General features: G+C 39.4%; 2 protein-coding genes across 16 annotated transcripts in view; one reads left to right on the top strand and one right to left on the bottom strand.

Moving 5' to 3' along the window:
- myocd (myocardin) overlaps positions 1 to 3,446 on the top strand; it is a 164,443-nt gene extending 160,997 nt beyond the window's left edge. For all 12 annotated transcript variants that reach the window (XM_067576800.1, XM_067576807.1, XM_067576805.1 and 9 more), the window contains one exon: positions 71 to 3,446. In XM_067576800.1, coding sequence (XP_067432901.1) covers positions 71 to 684 — 614 coding nt within the window. In that variant the 3' untranslated portion in view covers positions 685 to 3,446. The remainder of the gene's footprint in view (positions 1 to 70) is intronic.
- Positions 3,444 to 19,726, bottom strand: map2k4b (mitogen-activated protein kinase kinase 4b). 4 transcript variants are annotated; one of them, XM_067576812.1, is made up of 13 exons: positions 19,487 to 19,726; positions 17,108 to 17,143; positions 15,519 to 15,551; positions 14,134 to 14,236; positions 12,337 to 12,511; positions 11,431 to 11,550; positions 11,132 to 11,251; positions 10,979 to 11,030; positions 10,456 to 10,583; positions 9,343 to 9,420; positions 9,060 to 9,208; positions 8,788 to 8,833; positions 3,444 to 7,625 (listed from the first exon to the last, which is right to left on the bottom strand). In XM_067576812.1, the coding sequence occupies exons 1-13, from the start codon at positions 19,602 to 19,604 to the stop codon at positions 7,512 to 7,514; spliced, it is 1,272 nt and encodes a 423-aa protein (XP_067432913.1). In that variant the 5' UTR covers positions 19,605 to 19,726; the 3' UTR covers positions 3,444 to 7,511. The 4 variants fall into 4 exon arrangements, with proteins under 4 accessions (XP_067432913.1, XP_067432914.1, XP_067432915.1 ...); XM_067576813.1 differs by lacking the exon at positions 15,519 to 15,551; XM_067576814.1 differs by lacking the exon at positions 17,108 to 17,143.
- Positions 19,727 to 20,091: the final 365 nt, after the last annotated feature.

Raw genomic sequence — 20,091 nt, 5'->3', positions numbered from 1 at the left:
TTACTTCTCACATTGGTATCAGATCCCACCACCTTTTGTGACCCGCCCTCCTCTCCTCTTTCTCTTCAAGAGATGCCAGCTAACGCCAGAGAAGAGGGGGAGAGGTCCTCTCTAACCAAAGTTGTGCCTCACATTACTGTGTCCCCAGGGTGTCCCAGCCTCCTCATCCCGAGGTTCCACCGACACTACGAACACCTGTCCCCCACCCAGCTCCCTTACGACCACTCGGCCAATCACATCGCTGACAGCCACCTGGAGACTCTGCTGGGCAGTCCCATTGGGCGGGGAGGAGAGGTAACCCTTCTTAAAATGGCCACCGAGGACGGGGGCCAGGAAGACGAGGGGAACAGAGACAGCGAAGGGTACGGCAGCCCCCACAACCACCACCGCCACCCTCACCATCCCCAACAGGAAAAACTTCTGACCAACAGAGATCTGATGGACACCCCTCTGTCGCCAATCAGCAAGGTGTCCGCTGTGCCCGAGGTGCAGGGGATGGTCAGCATGACCTTCAGCGAGACGCCGTGGGAGACGATGGAGTGGCTAGACCTGACGCCGCCCAGCTCAGCCACGGCCTTCAGTGTTGCTCCCCCCAGCGGGCCCAGCATTTTCAACACAGAGTTCCTGGATGTCACAGACATTAACTTGAACTCTGCCATGGACCTTCACTTGGAGCACTGGTGAAAGCGACACTGCTACCCAAGTGCTGGCTAGCAACAAGCAAGCCATCAGCAGTCAAACACAAGACACCAGCTTGCAAGTAGCTGTACGGACCACTGATACCAGCTATGACCTTACCAAAGAACTATTGAATTCTTCTCACAACAGCTTTGCTCCAAGTGCCAGAATCTGCTCCTTGTTTGAATCCAGTGGGATATGACATTAAGCATAGACTGTTAGCTTACATCCAAAGATTGACGGCTAAGTCAGACATTTTACTACAAATTTTTATTTTGACATTGTCTCCACTTCACTGAAATGAGGTTCTCATGATCTTGTCATACCCAGAATCAAAAGACCAGGTGCTTTTTGTCCTTTTTTGGACAATGATGCACACAATAGCCAAATGTGTATGACAGTGGAGATATGAAGGATTTTCTAGATGATGGAATGACATGATTACAGTGCTTTGTACCAACACTTTATGCAATATCAGTGTTACGCCACCTAGACTTGAAGACACATTTTGACAATCATTGTATACTTTCTGAGTCTATGTGTGTATTACTGGAAAAAACGAATTACAAGGTGAATTGGATTGCTTAGTACGGCCATTTTGTAAATATCATAACTGTACTGACAGAGACAAGTTGACGTCTGCATATTTTGTCAGTGGTGTGGGAGAAGACACAAACCACAAATCAAGTGTATTATGTAATCAGTTTATCATTTGATGTAAATATGAAAAAAAAATCTCACTGTGCACCTTTAGCTTAATACACATTTGTCACAGTTTGCTTGAGCTTAGAGTATGTTTGTAGAAATGGTTGTCATTCCTTTGAAGGGCCTTTTTTATACAAGTTTCTTTTCACTATTTGGCGTATTTATCCACAGAATGACATTACGGAGAGACATTCATGTCTTTGAAAAATCTTTGGTCTTATTAGTTTTATTGGCAGAAAAATGGTGCCTTAACAGCTTTTATTACAAATTTTTCTTATACTAGTTCCCCCTTTTTAGTGTTATTGATTTACCATTCCCTAAAGGACATACCCTATCATCCCTGATAGATATTAATATAGAAAGCTCTAAGAAATGTCAGTTTTTCTTTTTTGCTTTTACACAATTAAGAGATTTTTGCATTAATGCAAAGATAGACAAATGTTAAAGAAAAATACATACAACCTCATCTCTATTTTTTTTCTCACCAAGTACTTTTTTTGTCCGTACAAATTTCACCCTTTCTATTTCCAGGCCAATCACAGTTATTTATTTAGTGTTTTTATATTTGTACTTTATCCTGTATTTATACTGACATTCCTTTCTAATCGATTGGGGCGCTTTTTGATTTACCGGAAAACTCCAGTGCTACCATTTTGACCACGGACATTTCTTAGTAAATGAATTCTCTTTAAAAAAAAATGTGATGCAAACTGAAGGAACCACTTTTAAAAGCCATGCTTTCTTAAATCTACTTCTTTTCCTTAAAGAATAATAAGAAGCAGAAATGTCCATTATAAGCACTTGTGAATAGGAAAATGTAATATATTCAAATCTTTACTGTGAATACTGCCTTTTAACTCAGCACAAACTTGTACCAAAGCCAGCCTATACACACAGTAGTTACCCTAAAAAGAAGGTTTCAGTTTTGAAAGTGACAGTGATTGTTTTTAGCACGTTCAAAAATACTTTGACATTTTGGGAAATACACTTATTTACTTTCTTGTTGAGAGATAAATGAGAAGATTGATACTGCTCTATTATCTGTCTGGTAAATATAAGGCTACATCCAGCAGTCGGTTAATTTAGTTCGGCATAAAGACTGGAAACAGGGGGAAGAGGCTAGCCTGGCTCTGTTGGACGGTAACAAAATCCACCTACCATCAGCACCTCTTACTCACTTCTTCATCTTCATAAACTATGAGACATTAAGCCACAATGAGCTCCCTCCATCATTTCCTATCCTTGGCAGTATGTTGAGTCTTTCCTCAAGTTAAGTTAATTTTATCTAGCTTGTCTGTGACTCTCCTTGGGCTCACTAACACGTTATATTTTGTTTGTTTAATCCAGCAAATAACCCCTTGTAAAACTAGAACTTGCTGTTTTTACTCTTCTGTTTTTGTACATGCTAGAGGCACCAGCCAAGAAATAACCCTCACTATCACCACAACATACATTTCTACACTTTGGTTTTGTATAGATTAAACAAATGAGATGTAATGCGTCAGCTGCTTCACATTATTTCCAGTCTTTATGCTGAGTTAAAATAAGCTAGCTGTCTCCTGGATTCAGTTTCATATTTACTCTACAGACATGAGGGTGGTATCTACTCTCAGAAAGAAAGCGAATAGTGTCAAACTATTGCTTTAAGTGCATTGGCCAATTGATTTCTTGCATTTACAATTATGTTCTCTCTACACATGGGTCTCACTATGTGTTCTGTTTTGACCAAATACAGCTTTTTCCTGTTAGCTATGAAGTGTTGCACTTGATAAATGGGTTCTATTGCTACATGTAGTAATGCCCATTGTTTTGAATATATGACAAAGTTGATGTTCTTTACTTTCTGTCTTGAGTTGTAAGAATATCTACTGGCCTTTTTTTTATCTGTTTGGGTCCTTTTTTCAGTAATTTTCCCCAAGAAAAAAAAAAAATCACATGTGACAGAAGCTTCCATGTTGCTTGGCCACCAACTTGCTTTACTATTGTAAAAAAAAAAAACAGTATTTGCCTGCATCCCTGTATACTACAGAAAGAAGAGCAATAAACTTATCACAGCAAAATCATTTCTGCAGTTACCATTTTATTCATGTCTGATTCACAAGAAGCACACAATACAGGTTCTCAGTCTTTTCCATGGGAACTTTATTTGTAACCCTTGATAAAGATACAATATAATATTCATTGCCCTTAATATTATCTTATAATCTATTATGAACATTCTAGTAAATTGCAATTTATACAACATGTACCCTGGAGATTCAGATTCACCAGTGGTAAGTTAGCTTCCTGGAAACATATCCCATGAGAGAATAACAGATCTGGAGACTGTTTGCAGTGAAACGACTCCTTCTGTCATGTCAAATGAGATTGTGGGCTTTCTCATTACAGATAGAAACGGAAAGATCAGAGCTGACAGAATTCTCCTAATAAGCTAGACAGAGAATCATGTCTGGTCTACAATGCATTTCTACCAACTCGGTTGTAATGTTTTACCCTCCCAAATAAGCCACAAGTATTCAACAAGTCTGTTTTTATTGAGTGACCCCTAAGCCCCCAATACACCCCAAAGATGGTGGCCATTTTTTCAACACGGCTGACATCTGTAGAGTCATTGAACTTTAAGGAAAACATAAAGGGGAGCTCCACCGAAGTTCAGTTTACTTGTCATGAGGGGTACTACTCAGCCTGTGAAAACAGCTGTATAAGAAATTACCCTGATGATGTCATCAGGGTTTGTTGTTTAAGAATTGTTGTTTTTTTAAGAATAGGATATCTCAGCCTCTGCTGCATCAATTTTGATCATTCTTTTAAAAATATTTTGCTTGCTAGTCCCTCAACCTTATTGAAGACAATACAGAATCACTGGAGTACCCCTTTAAGTACGACAATACCTTTAATGTAATGAAACTAAATGTAATAACGCCTATAGTGGGAGAAAATGCCAAAATACAATAAAAACCTGAACTGTGACTAGTTTGATCAAATCAATTGATTTTTTTCCACATCAAGCTACAAGAGTAACAATAACAGTAAATACTCCCGACAGTCCCATAAAATATCACCAACTGATCTTGTATTATGTGACAAAGTCAATAGTTGACTTACTTTACTATATATTCTTGGCTTATTCTTGTATAGGCTATATTACATTGGATTACTTTAGATTATTGGCATTTGCAAGATTAAAGGATAAGACTGGCTATATTCTATAATTTTCTTATTGTCAATTCACTTTTGCCACTGAAAATAGCCCCTACCAAGTGTACTATTTAATAACGTTTGCTAAAAACTACAAAATGAAAAGACGAAAACTGTTGGTTTTGGTCTTTTCAATGAATTTTTTGACTTAAAAAAAAAAAAAAAAAAGGTGACTATTGCTAGCCTTATCCTTTAAAGTCATGTATTACATTAAAGGTCATTACAATGTCCTAACACAAGAAGGACCACCATCCATACAGTTTGGTTATGTAGCTAACTCTAAGTTGTGTGATGTTTGTCCACTAATTTCCATTGTGCGGGTGACTGGTAGACGTGGCTTTCTGAGAGGGAACGAGAGTGGGTGGATCTCAATAGTCTCAAATTGCAGCCTCCCCCTTGCCTGCCCCCGTGTGGTAAACTCTAATGTATCAGCGCCGGTGGAGGAGGTCAGGCCAAGGGACGTGTTCTGGACTATGGGGATACATCCCGAGTGTAATACATGGTTTAGCAGGGGAAACATTCTATCATCAGTGCAAGCCAGAGAGACATGCCGAGTCACGGAGGAACATGCTGAGTCTATGGTAACCTTAAGGGTCAAAGAGCAGTAACTATGTGAGGAGTGATCTTCCTCCTCTCCTGACAGTTGTGTGGTTGGTACATAGGTGGACAGTATGTTATTTAGCAGCATTTATAAAGGTGTCATTTTTCTCTCGACAGGGAACCCATGCCAGGATTTTTAAAATGTAGTTACTGCTGTTTGCCTTTGTATTGCAGCATGGTGGATCTGTGATCAGTGTGGATGAGCAGTTTAACTGTACAGTGCTATGACAGGCTGCTGGGGAGCATTAAGGCTCATTCTCAAACTGAAACATCCAACCACATTTTTACTCTGCACCTAGCACTCAAATCTCTTCACCGCTTGATTTGAATATCTCCGTGTTTAGGAATGAGCCTTAACTGTCAAGCAGAACCTGCCAGGAACAGCAGATTAGATGTACTATATACATACACATTTACATCAGTGGACATAATGTCCTGAAGTAACTTTACATCAGGCAAGGTAGCATTGGATGAGCCCGAGTTTGTGCCTCTCATGTACTATCATTTCATTATATTTGAGCCATGGAATTATCTTTTTTCTAAAATATAAATCTGTGATAATCTGTGATAAACTTAAAAGGTTTTTCAAAACTTCTTACGGTTTTGAAAGTATTTCCGGAATTTTCAAAGATTCTTCTTTCCATCTGAATTATAAATATTCTGTCCACTGCATAATTAAAAAGATTTATAACCCGCTTACCAAGTTGTGACTCCATGTCTTAACAAAGATGCTAACGTTAGCATGAAGTGACATATCTCCTTGCCTAGTCTGCATGACGTGAACCTAAATTTGAAAAGTTTTATCAGGTATATTTATCTATGTTAATGTCATTTTATATTTTCATACAAAACACATTTATGTTTTTGTGTCGTAAAAAACAAGAAAGGTGGTGTAATTTCCGTAGCGGTTGAATTCTGATAGCTATTTATTAGCTACCCAGTTAGCAAAATACCTGCATTTGCTAAACTCGTATGCTAACAAATCTCTCATTGAATATTTTATTTTATTTTTTTTAACAATATAGAAAACAATTAGGTTGCAGGCGTCATTTTCTTTGTTGGTGCTAACTGACACTTTAACAGGTGACAAACAGCACAGAAAGCGGATATCAGTTGTAGCTAATTAACGTTGATTCAGTAACGGCTAAAATGACACAATCTCCCAGTTGAAGCGCTATGTGTATCATATTAACTTTATGAAATAAGTTGTAAAATTAAGCAGGCAACACGTTAGTTCACAGTTCATATTTTACGCTACTCATTTTCAGGTTGTAACTAGAGGTGGTGAACATTAATTAGACTGCCACTCAAAACTGTGCATTTCTGCTTTCTTAGCCAACAAAAGATGATTTCAGATCTTTAAGTTTTAGTCATTCATATCTTTCTTTCCTTCAGATTAAGATTCGACAGGTGATATGACATAAAGCTAAGTAAAGCTAACCCTTTATTTCCAGCTTTTTTTGGATTGGAAAACAAGGTTGCAACTTGGGACTCAATTTCCCCAACTCTTCCAATTTATCTTCCAGAAAGTCAGACAATTAGCTTTGTGGGTCATGTAATGAAATTACAAGAGAAGTGCAAACTGGGGCTAGCACTGGATGTGAGAAATGTATTTTGTCCTGTATCATGTGTCAAGACAAACTCTCACAGATTGCATATTGAAAACAACAACAAAAAAAGAAGTAAAGCCACGCTACCGAATCCATGAGCTTTCCAGATACATACACATTTTGCATACTCATTCATTTACCATGAGTGAAGGTGCCCGCAACAAACTGCGTGATTAGAGAGAGTGTGTGTGTGTGTTTAGACAGTAGGTCTATCGGCATACATCTGTACATGTCAACAATTCAGACGTGAACACACAAATGCATACACACAGTCCACAATGTACAATCCAATAAGTGTCTACTTTTGTTCATAAGTCATGAGCGTCACTGTTCAACATTTTATTTGGTAAAATCTGTATTGTGTACAACGAGTTCAAGTATATATATACGTATACTCTATTCATTTTTCCTCACATAAAAGGATGCATTGCATTTTACTAAGACAATGTTATGTCTTCAAGTTTTTCTGGCTGAAGATGGATGATAATATTTTAGGTTTCAGACTTTAAATGAGGTGATGGGAGGTGGAAGGGTTTGCTTAACAATATTCATCTCATTGCACTGGGCAATTTGGACTTGGTTCCTTTGTTCTTTGGAACATGTGAATAAACAGGTGATCCTACGTAACTCTGAGGGCTAAGATGTCAAGCGTCGCATCACAAAGCTTAGTGTCCCACCCACCGCATGTTGGGTGACCCCTCCCTCCCCAGGCAAACTCCCTCAGTCCACATACATAGGAGAGATGGGAGAGGCGGGGATCTGATCCAGGATGCGGCACACGTAACTGGCAACATCCACGAAACGCTCTTCATACATCAGAATGAAGGGGTGTTTCTGGAGGAGAGATACAGAGCTTCAGGATGCTTTGTGTGACATGAGGAGGTTGCAGTAAGCTGACTCACAAAAAGACCCCAAATGACAAAATTCACTCAAGTGGTCAGAGTTGTTGTTCTGAGACAGAAAATCCACATATATATGTTAAACTGGTTCCCAGAAAAATAAGATCAACAGTATTGCATGTATTCAACTAAAAAAATACATTTTAACAATAACAAAACCTGGAAAAGCTAACATTTTCCGGAAAATATATTTATCCTTGCTGAAATTTAAAGCTGCATCTATAGACTCTTTTTCACCACAGCAATCTGTAAACACAACACTGATATAATTCCACCTTATAAGTTTGATATGGCAAATAGTTGCCTATTTACACATACAGCAGACAGAACAAAATTAGCATTTTTTGGAGGCGTCTGGCCACCTGATGAATTTACATCCAACATTCACTCTCCTTTCAGCTCTACTCTTGTCTCTACCAATTCCTGATGGAAATATATGGTTCTATTATTCATACTCATATTTTAATTATTGATATTCTGAATATTGAACAACTGCATGAACTGTTGATGACACTATTTCTTCATTTTGCTGACAGAAATATTTTGGGAAATAAGCTCATTAGCTCTCTTGCAGAGAGGTCAAGATGGATACCACTCTCATATCTGTCTGATAATGTTAATATGAAACTGGGGTCAACAGCTGGTTAGCTTAGCATAAAGACTGGAAACAGAAAAACTAGCTTGCCTGGCTCTATCCAAAGGAAACGAAATCTGCCTAACAACACATCTAAAGCTCACCAATTAACACGTTTGTTTAATCTCAACAAAAATAGAAGTAAGCTAAGCTAATCACCTGCTGGTTGTAGCTTCAGATTTAGTGTACAGGCATGAGAGTGGTATCAATCTTCTGATCTAACTCTTGGCGAGAAAGTTAATGCACCATGCACACCAATATTAAGAGGCTCTTTACAGACAAGTGTGTGTGTCTGATTTGAAAGGTGCGTTTAAAAACTAAAGTGCTTTCAGTTTTAAAACACGTGGTATTAATGACACTTCATTGCATTGATATTTAACTTTTATCTGTTGTCATGTCCAAGGGACTGAAGACAGGAGAATTTTAATACAGTGTAAGAGGGTAGTGTAGTGTAAGAACTTACCAGAAGCTCTTTGTACTTTGGCCTTTTTGATTCATCCTTCGTAAGGCTGGACAGAAAAAAGAAGAAATGATTAGACTTCATCAGCAGAGAAAGACGTATTCAGTGGCAGATTAAGCTAAGCTTTAGATTAGCATGAATAGAAGCAGTATGTTAAATACGGAGGGTCTCAGTGGCCTCGAACCCCTTTATTGAACACCTAGGATCCTCTGAAACTACCTCTAGTGATTGTATGTGTGAATATATAATGCAATGTTTTATGTAATGGCGCTTACCATAGGTTAACAAAGTTGATGAACTTGGGGGAGAACTGCCTCTCCTCCGAGTTGCTGAGCTGAGGAGGCTCTCCTTTCACCACTTGTGTCAGCTGATCAAAAACACTGTTCCACTTGGGGTAAGGAAACCTTCCTGTGGCCAGCTCATACTGAAAGCAAACACAAACCAGGGACCTGTGATGGACTGACAGACTGGATTGTTGTAGCTTTAATGATTCCAACTCAGTCAGACATAACAAAAGGTATGGTTTCATTGTGAAGCTGATGACATTATTTGTCTTACCAGGGTGATTCCCAAGCTCCACACATCAGACCGGACATCGTAGCCTTGTCTGGAAGCACTGGGGTCTATCCTTTCAGGCTGAAAACAAACAAGAACAGGCTCTGTGATACTGAGATACTTCACTGACCCCCACAGGGCAGTTTTTTTGGTTTTCTCCTTCCATAGGGAGGTTAGAGGTCAGGGTCTACAACTGAGCACAAATGAATCAGGAATCAAGATCCAACTTGTTGACAGAACTTAATCTAACACCTGGGAGATCTCGGAGCCATGTGTTAGACAGTATTTGCCACTATTGTTATCAAAACACCAAATGAGGGAATATCTTTTGGAAGAATGCTGTTCATCCCTCCAACAGAGTTCTACACATTTGGAGAATCTACGCCACGGAGCACTGAAGCTGTTCTGAAGGCACATGGTGGAGCACATGACCCATCGTGTTGACTGTCTCTACTATCTTTAGATTTCATCTTGGTTGTAAGATCAAAAGCCCATATGAGTTTTAGTTTTATTTAACCAAAGTCATCCTTTCTTATTTTAAGTCAATTTTTAATTGATGAAAACTGGATATTTCAGTCTCTTGGTAGTCAAAGAAAACGAGTTTAAAAAAAAATCAGTTTACTAGACAAAGACAAAAACTTGTAAAAATTAAAGAAGCTGACACCAGCTAATCTTCAGAATCTTTGCTTAAAAAATTACTAAAACAATTATTCTATTATCAAAATAGTTTCCAATTCATTTTCAGTCGATTGCCTAAGTGATGCAGCTCTAAAAACAGTATGACTGTGATATCATCTCCTTTACTTATCAAAAATCAAACAAAAATATATCAAAATGTTGTTTTCAGTCTCTATTTTAGAACACATTTACATCATTGTTGCACAACATTTAGTCACAGTTTCCGTTCCCTGGTCTGTTTCGTCTCATCGTCTTGTCTTTTTCATGAAAAAAAAAGGTTGCAAATATTGTGTCGCCATTTTTTGTTAACAACATGAAACAATTTAATTTTAGATGGCTTTTGTTTTAATTTGTCACCAATTTTAACTGATTGTAAAATTCCTTCATCCTTGACCCAATGTGGCTGCAAACTCACAGTTATTTTTACTAGTTACTTACTGCCATGTAAGGCCTGCAGCCTGCATCTCTGGTCTTGGCTATGGAGTCCACCAGCTGACCGCTGATGCCGAAATCACACAGCTTGATATTTCCCCTTCGGTCCATTAGAATGTTGGAAGGTTTGATGTCTAAAATGACAGAAAAGGACAATTTTATTCAAAGTAACACAAATGAAACTAGGGTTTGAAGGTAAATACCAATATGAATGTTTTGACATTTAATACCTTTGTTAGGATGTCAAAATTGAAATTTTGTCAGTAAGCTTCTGAAGAAAAAAAATCAAATTCAAACCCAGAACCACACATATATTAAATTCTTTTAGAGTTAGCAGATCTTTTAGACAGGAGTACTACCTATTCAAAGTCAATGAAGTACTGAGAGACAGTGCTACCTTTGAATTAAGAAGAATATGTTTTAAAATATTCATGAAAAAAAAAAGAAAATTAAATGTGCATGGCAGATGCTCAAAATTCCATTAAGGCCAACACTGGATCTGAGCATCCACTAAATGTGGTGTGCTTACCTCTGTGAATTATTTTCAAGTTTTCTTTTAAGTGGTTCAGTGCTTTAACGGTCTGTTGAAGTAAAAATAAAATACATCATTTCTAGTCAGGTTTTGATGATATGCATGGTATGAAATTAACATGTGTCAAGAAAAAGTGAATTGTCTACTCACTGCTAATGTTATTTTGCCTAATATTTCCTCTGGAATGACGTCATCTAATGCACAATATACATATTTGTAGAATTTGTCTAATGAGGTAGACATGAGCTCCATACAAATCCAACAGTCACCCTGAAACACAAAGACGACAGTTAGTTTCCGTCACAAATTCATTTTACAATAACATCTGCTGAGTCAAACCATTATTGATGACATATTAGATTCCATAATGTTGCCACATTGTAAACATGACTATAGATGAGACTTGAGAATGGTATGGTGCGTTCGAGGTCGGTGCGGGTTTGTCAGACCTCTCTGAAGAGAGCGCCGTAGAACTGAACGATGTAGGGACAGTCGCTACTCCTCATCACCACGTCAAGATCCATCAGCAGCTGCTTCTGCTCCTTCTCATCCACAGTGGAGCGAATCCTCTGAAGGACAAACAAGAGATAACGTTTCCAGACCCTGCACTCAACTCCATTAAAGCATCTCTGGGGAGTTGTTAAAGCAGAGTCATTAGACCATGCATTTTTGTGTGATATGGGTAAAAGAGGATTGCAAATGATTATGACTTTCATGAAGGTCTATGCATACACTTCAATGACATGAGGTTCTACTGTTGATTAAAGACTTGCAGCACTAACAGGCTACATTAGCTTTTCATCAGAATTTTGAGTCCTTTGCTAAGAGTTAAGGTCGTCCTTTTTCCAGAGTTATTTATCTAAAAAGACCAAAACCATGTGTCAGTTCATCTGTCAATACTGTCTGACTTCCTTAACTGTCTGTGGCTCTCAGCCACAAGCCCATTGGTTCTTATTGAAGTCCTGGAAAGCTGAGAACCTTCCTAGACCTCACTTACTTTCACTTTTCACTTCCTGAAACTACAGAACTCAACACTGGGCATGAAAAGATGAAAAAAAGTGACAGTGAGCAACTCCTGAGTGATTTCATAGGAATAATTTAGAGGAATTTCCAGCATTTTCAGTATTTCAGCATTTTCTGCTGTGGTATTGTTTATTTTGCTTAGATGTAAACTCAAATAAGCACTGTTTGATTCTATAAAAGTTTTACACATAACAGATTGTGTCAATTTATCCAGAGCCGACACTGCCACCTGCTACCTGCCTGGCAGCTACTTCCCATGAACACAAATTTAGTCAACTATGCATGGTTGAATGAAACACAAGCATGCAGCGTTTGTCGGTGTAACAGGTCACCTTGACTGCCATGATCTGGCCCGTGGGCTTGTGGACCATCTTGTTAACGGAGCCATACGCCCCGCGACCAATCTCCCCGAGGTCTCTCAGATCCTCTGCAGTGAAGTCACAATGCTGCTCCGGAGAGATCTTAAGCTTCCCCGACGACTCGATACTGTGTGTCCGCAGACGCTCTCTGGAGGATCATGAGACAGGACAGTATTGGTTATCATCGAGCACAGAGCAGGAGGAAGAGGAAGGGGAAGGAGGAGGATGAAAGAGAGAGAGAGACAGTGTGGAGCCATGAGATGAACATTCATTATAGATTAATGTAGATATGGTAAATATTTTATCAGTAATCCCTGAGCTTCTCTGAATGTGATACATTTAAAGGTTCCATGAAGTGGCAGGACAAAGAAAGCAAAATGGACAATGATGGCAGCCAATGAGAATCATTCCAGCCTCCATTGCCCCAAATTACAAAGGGCTTGGGGACATTATCATGTTTAAGTCTTGCAGTGGATACAGCTGCTGCTGATTTGATTTCAATTTTAAAGCCCAGACCTACATCTTACAGAATGACTGGTTAGCTTTGTAAAGGCTGCATTACCTAGAACTGTATGACTATATGGGCTGTTTTTTTTATCACGGGTGCAAGATTGGTGGTTGAAATAAAATAAAACAGAAAAAGTAGACTAAATTGTACTCTTGAATTAATGTCAACAAACTGCAACAGTAGAAACTTTAGTTAGAGGTTTTTGTGGCTACTCAAGTCAGCTGGAAAGGAGCATCCTGAGTGTTAGCAGCAGGCTAGTAGATGCCTACAAAATACTGGTTTCATTCCTTCATGTTAATATCCTTAGGTTATGACATTCATCACATTTTATCAATACTCTTTTTAAGCAGCTGTGATGCTAAATTGGATGTTGTTTCAGTGATACTGACCAGCTTTGGCTACAATCAGTTAGCTGTACACATGTTAATGCAGAGCAAAACAATCAATGACAGCTGTAAGAACATGGACATTAGAATTTAAATGAACTGGTTGGATTTTATACAGTTTAGGGTTAGAATATTTAGGGTTGTGAATATACTTTGGATTTTCCCTAATGAACAAACTTGTATTATCTTCAACATCCCTTAACATGTGTAAAATGTGAATGGGTTAACCAAATCTCATGGCAATCCATCCAACAGTTGTTGAGACATTTCACTAAAACCACTGATGTGAACCTCATGGTGGTTCTACAGGAAAAGTCATAGGATCACCAAAGTCAGTAAGATCTATCATGAGTTATCAACCATGAGTGTCTGTACCAAATTCTGCCCCAATCCATCCAGCAGATGACGTAGATATTTCACTGAATAAGTGAAAATGTTGACCTGCTGGTGGTGCTAGAAGAGAGGTCAGGCAATCACCAGACACATCAAGATTCATCCTCTGGAGAGTTGTAGACATACTTCAGTCTGGACCAAATTGGTGGACTGACAACTGACTGACATTACCATTCATCGGGCAACATCACTAGCTTGGCTAAAAATGTCAAAAATGGTGTTACTATTTTATCTCCTTTGACACCTGCCTGGCTCTGTAGGATAGAGATTACATTTAGTTCATTCAAGGAGTCAAGTAATTTCTGTGTCTAACATGAACTTGCTGAAGCAAACAATAATTTTATAACTCTAAAGCAAGAATCAGCATTGGTGTCAGCAATTTGAGAAAACTTCCATGTTCCAAAGCCAAAATACAGGAAACACGAGCCCAGATGACAACAACAGGGCTGTGATTAAAACCTATCAACACCTGTCTCTACTCACATGTGAGGGTTCTGGAAAGAGGGGGGCGTTGGATTGAGCGGGAGCCTTGAGGCCGGTTTCACTGGAGGGTTGGCGAAATTCAGCTTCAGAGCTTTACGTTTACCTGGCGGGACAAAGAGAGAAACAGATCCAAATTCCCACAACATGCACACCACACTGTGGGCTCTACCAGCTGGTGCAAACAGGGGGTACTGTGTGAGGATATGCAGCCGACACAGTGTGATAAAAATGTTCTTCTTACCTCAGTAACTTCTGTCTCTACACACTTGGGGTAAGCCTTCATGTGTGCAATAAGTAAAATTAAAGATTTAAAGTGACAGCACGTCATTGTGCTTTATGCAGTTAAAACTGGCAAACAGGTCTCTAGAGAATGTTGAGGTGTAAACTGCTGTGGCATCAACGTGATTTAATCTTCCCATGTTGGGAGAAATCAAGTCTATTACGTGCCACTATCACAAACAGACTGACCTTTGTGTTATCTCAAGCTCTTATCATGATCAGAGGAAGCACAAAATGCATTTTGAACACAAACAAAGTGCCCACACAAGGGTACAAGGGTTCCCAATGATCAGACACTACTGCTCCAGCTCTTTTAGCCATATAGTTTACAATTTCTTCCAAATTACGTATTTTTTTTTTTTTATTTGCAAGTTAGTCGAATTGTTGGTTGCCAAAAAGAGCCTACTGCAGGATACTGATATTGGGAATCCCTGTCCAAAACATTTCCATTGAGAACTTTTAAAAAATGTGCAATTCAAACCTGAACAGTTCCCTTGAGATACCAAAGTGACCCAACACTTAGATAGCACTTCATTCAAAGTCAAGATAACTGATTGAAGTGGAATTACACTCATTTTACGTGACAGTTTCGTTGATTCAGGTGCATTCAGACACCTGTGAGTGTGTATAACCAGACTATAATTGGTAATTTGGTTTAGTTATTATGAAAAGTGCTGCGTTTAAGTGTTGAGTCCTCTTTGTCATGCCCTGTTCAACCAGCTCGAGTGCAAACAGATCCCTCAACCTTTAAGCCCCGGTGCAAATGAATCTTTCTTGGCCATAACTGAATTTGTAACAGTTGATAGCAGTGAACAGTGGACAGACTCCCCAACTACCAGAGCACCACACAGGCTGTTTCAATAGTATACAGTGGCTTCCTTTCACCCCTTTTACCCAATTAAATATGAGCATGATGAACACATCAATAATCTGGAGCTCAACATCAACACGGACCAGTCACTGGGCAGCAGTACGCCCAGCTGTCAGCCAATCAGTGAACAGGATCTCAATGAAAGAGAGCGAGGGAAGGAAACCACTTTAGACTACTGAGGTGTACCCACAAAGAGTAGAGGTCGGTGTGCTTTGTGTGCGAGTCTATTGCTTACTTTGGGACACTCCAGACAGGCTTATCTGAAACCCTGAAGTAAAGAAAACACATACATTTTCTTAGGGTTTGTATAAGTGTGAGTGGGTCATTATTAGCATGTGCCATCCCAGCATGTGTCTGTAGGTGGAATACAGGGTGGGAAACTGAAACTGATTTAACTGGTAAAAGAGGCACCATGTTTTGGTGGATCTGGGTCAGTGTGTTGCCAAGCTTCATTTGTGACCTCAGCACTATGTACATTAAAGCCTCAGTACTCTTCAAATAAGATGCTTGTTGAATTGTAGGATTGTGACACCCCCTTTCCGATGGCATAATTAGAGACAGCTGCATCAGATCATTTTTGTAACTTTCTGAAACAGACAAACAACACAATCACGCCCACTTTACACAGCAACTGCACAAATGTGTCAAGATATGAAAGTAGGCAAGGTTTGAACTTCTCTCTCACATTTTTTCATTCTTCACACAACTACTTCCATCATTTTTTCTGTGAGTGCGGCCAAGTGCAACACCATGAATGCTTTCACAAAAAACATACAAACTAACATTTAATTCATACAAATTCATCCAAAGACTTGTAGCCTAATCCCAAACTAATCCCTGAACTGTAGAATTGACATTTGCGGTTCCTCCGCTGCCTCACTTGAGTAACAAGCTAACGTTACTGTAGACAGTTGCATACAAAGTCAGCAAACAGCCTTAGCTTTATCCACTTTTAAATGCTTCCACACACTACTTCTCAGATGGGTTGTTGTCATGGTTATCTGTTCAGCAAGGCTTGGAAAATTTCTCCATTTGGCGTTAGCAACGAAAACAAACAATAATCTAGTTTACTGACGGGGCAACAAGGGATGTAGTGGGTCAGAGTGAAAATGAATTTTAAAAAACGCCCCTGCAACTGTACAAGGCGCAGCCTGTTGTGTTGCTTGTGGAGCATACTGAACTCTTTAGTCATTGATTATGTCACATATTGCTTTCCCTTAATAAATTGAAGAAAAAAAAATCATCTGTAGGCATCTGTAAAGATTTCCTCCTAAGATTTCCATAGGTAATGCTATGTGACAGAATCACCAAGTAACAACTGCAGAGTACTGAGGTCACAAAAGTGGGTTTTACACTGCAATTCAACTTTACATGTGGTTTTCATTGTATCCTGAGCAGAATGCAGAATAGTTCAGTTTCAACATGTTTTATCAATTCCAGCCAAATAACAGAATACATTAAAATGACTATTTGATTGTCTTGGCTCCCTACAATTAGCACTTCAGTGCTGTTTCTTATTTAACAACCAAAACACTCCCAGAGGGGTTGCTTGATGCGGTCTCATCAAATGGGGTCTGTCTACTGTGGACCTACATAGGTCCTTTTGATATGTAAACTTACTTAACAACATGCAGATACAGTAGTGGATATAAGTGCAGAATGAATATAAATAGAAATCAAACTTTGAAACAAAAAAAAAGATCAGAAGAGGGTGAATAGGGAACATTTCATTGATTTCTTTGCCTGGATGTAGCCTAAACAAACAAAATGTAAACAAATAACCTCCAACAGCAGAATAATACCTAGTAAAATAAGTGTGAATACCTGTTTCATTTTGACATCTCCAGCAGGTGTTGGTTTCTGTAAGGTTTAGATAAAAAATTTGATACTATACATCTGCCACAGAGTAAGAAAATGCAACTCAGATCTGTTGACCACTGGATACACGACTGTGCTGCTGCTGTTTATTAGGTTATGGGTACTAAAAAAAATCAATCAATGGAAATGTCATCCGTTACCCAGCAGCTACCATAAACACATCCATTATCGGACACGACCCTGCCTGACGTGCTCTTCGTCTGTTTTCCAGTAAATTTTCAACAGAAACACACAACCTACAGTGTGTCAACCGGTTTACCACATAAACTATGTATAAAGACATATACATAGACTGTATATAAAAGATATATACATAGACTGTATATAAAAGATATATACATAGGCTGTATATAAAGATATATACGGTCTATGGTTAACCACTAACATTACAAACGGAATCTGATCCCAAATTACTGTTAACGGTAAATAGCACGACTCATCCGCCTCAGCTAGCTCTGGACGGTTCCTTGCTCTTTGACATTTTCCATGATTCGTATCAACGGACATTACTGTAACTCACAGCATCTTATCGATAACTGTTGTGACAGAAATGACGTTTGTCAAAAACATGATTTAGCTACTAGAGCTTTTGGCCGCGACGAGGCTTGGCTTCCTGTCCGATAATGGATTCAGAGATTGAACTCGGGAGGCTAGACGCTTCACAAAAACATCCCATGTAGCTAGAAATACAGACCTGCAGTGCATCAAGTGAACAAATGACAGACATATTGTATCAGTCCAGTAGTAAAGACTGAGCTGTTTATTTTTACTCTCACATTATGAAACGGGCACAAATCTCGACAGAACCAACAACACTGACAGACGACTGGAGCTAATAATCAAAGCACTAGACAGTGAACGTTGACACAGTGAATGTAACAGTCATTACTACAGCAGAGCTAACATTAAGTGTAATATTTATACCGTTTCTTTGCCACTGACAGGGGTAAATGTTAACAGTGGCAGGCTGAGGCCTGGCGTGCTGCTCGCTACTGTAGCAGCCTAACTGTTAAACTAGTGCTTTTAATATCGGTGAATTGACCTTCAGTGAATGCATCTTTACGATGTAACACTTTTGGAGTTTTTGTCTAATGAGACAGAGGAAAGACAACACTCCACTGTGCCACAACAGGCCCGGCGGGTCAGCAGCTACACAGCAGCTACAGCATCACTGCTAACCTGGTAGCCGTGTAGTTTCATGCAGCTGCCTCAAGCTCCACAGAAAAAACTGCGGCGGCAGCGGAAACTGTTCAACTCTGCCTTCAGTAGAAAAGCATACAGGTGACAAAATGCTGCCTTCACGTGACACAAAACTATTGTATTCTTAATTGACACAAGCGTATAGTAGTTCAATATTAAATAATAGTTGTAGGTTCTGCATGGCCTTACTTATATCACTGGTGATGCCCATTCACTGTCTTGATAAAGTTTCCATAAGAAGAGCCCACTACAATTTCTACAGCAGTGGTTCTCAAAGTGGGGTCTGCGGACCCCCAGGAGTCCTTGAGGGAGCTCTGAGGCGAATCATTTACTTTCACTATAATTCCATCCATAAGTAACACAATGACAGAATATATGACTATGTTGGTCATTGGTTTCATACACTTGCTGTAATAAAATATCTAAAAGCAAAAATCTGATCAGATGGGGTCCGTAGTCTGATTTGTGTCAGTTTAGGGGTCCTTGATGTGAAAGACTAGTGCATCAGTTTCAAATTTCCAGCTCCACTCACCATATAATTTAAAAGAACCCTAACAAGTCTGCAGTTTACCTTTAAATAACCAGAAAAACATCATAAATTGCACAAACTAGATCAGTGGTTCCCAACTTTTTTGGCTTGTGACCCCTTAAAATAAAGACATTTCTATCTGGGGCCCCTCATCACACACTGTGTTATCTACCAGTTAAATGACAGATGTCTTATTTTGTTTTATTTCAATAACTTACAGAGGCTTGAGGAGATAAAATGCAGTAATTCATTCAAAAGGATAGAGGCCAGTTTTTTTTAACAAAAGGTGTTGGATTTATGTTTTTTTTCTGTTGCCCTATCCTTTCACGACCCCTTAGATCAATCCAGTGACCCCCTTATGGGGGTCCTGACCCCCAGGTTGGGAACCACTGAACTAGATTTTGTCTCTCATCAAAACATTTCATTATACTACAATGGATTTTATTTTGAAAGTCTGACCGGAAGACGTTGGATTATTCTGTCTCTCTTGACTATAATGTTTCTGCTTCTGGGAAGCTACAAGCTACCTTTCCTTACTAACTCCACTGTCTCGAGATAAAAGAGAAAAGTAGCAGATAAAGGCCGTGGCCGCCTACCTTGCATGCTGCTGCTCTGTGTCTGCTGGTGAAACTGGTGCGACGTGGATCCTGCGGTGCTGCTGCTGCTGGAGCTGCTGGAGCTGCTGGAGTTGCTGTCAGGACTGGGAGTCGCCATTGTTGTGTTGGATTCCGGCAGCAGCGCTCAGGCTGCAGTGCAGAGACTGAAACCGAGTGAAACTTCGCCCTCTCTGCCTCCGGACGGGACACTGCGCCACCTGAACGCAGCAGCCGCACCACGGCCACGTCTGTGCCGGTGCTGCTTTCAAGGGCTGTCGGAAATACAGCAAATCACGGCTTTTGCCTTCTGTTCAGTCATAGACTGTATATAAATAATACAGATTTATATACGTTTGTGTGCTCACTGCAGTGCTATGATATGTCTTTCACATGTGAAAATCAGCATACACATCTCTATCTGTGTTCATCATATTCCCATGTCATGATACACTATATTGCACTTTGTCACTCTTGGTTCATGTTCTGTGGTGTTTGAGTCATACAGCTAGCATGTACACTATACGTCATTTACACTTCATAGTTGCACTCTTCATTGTTAGTTGTGAGAGCATTTCAGATTATCAGGTATAGTTCATTCTTGACCT

The sequence above is a fragment of the Thunnus thynnus genome, chromosome 20, assembly GCF_963924715.1.
Source record: "Thunnus thynnus chromosome 20, fThuThy2.1, whole genome shotgun sequence".
Classification (NCBI taxonomy): Eukaryota; Metazoa; Chordata; class Actinopteri; order Scombriformes; family Scombridae; genus Thunnus; species Thunnus thynnus.
The sequence above is the reverse complement of the archived record's forward strand: the minus strand, read 5'-3'. Positions and strand labels throughout refer to the sequence as shown.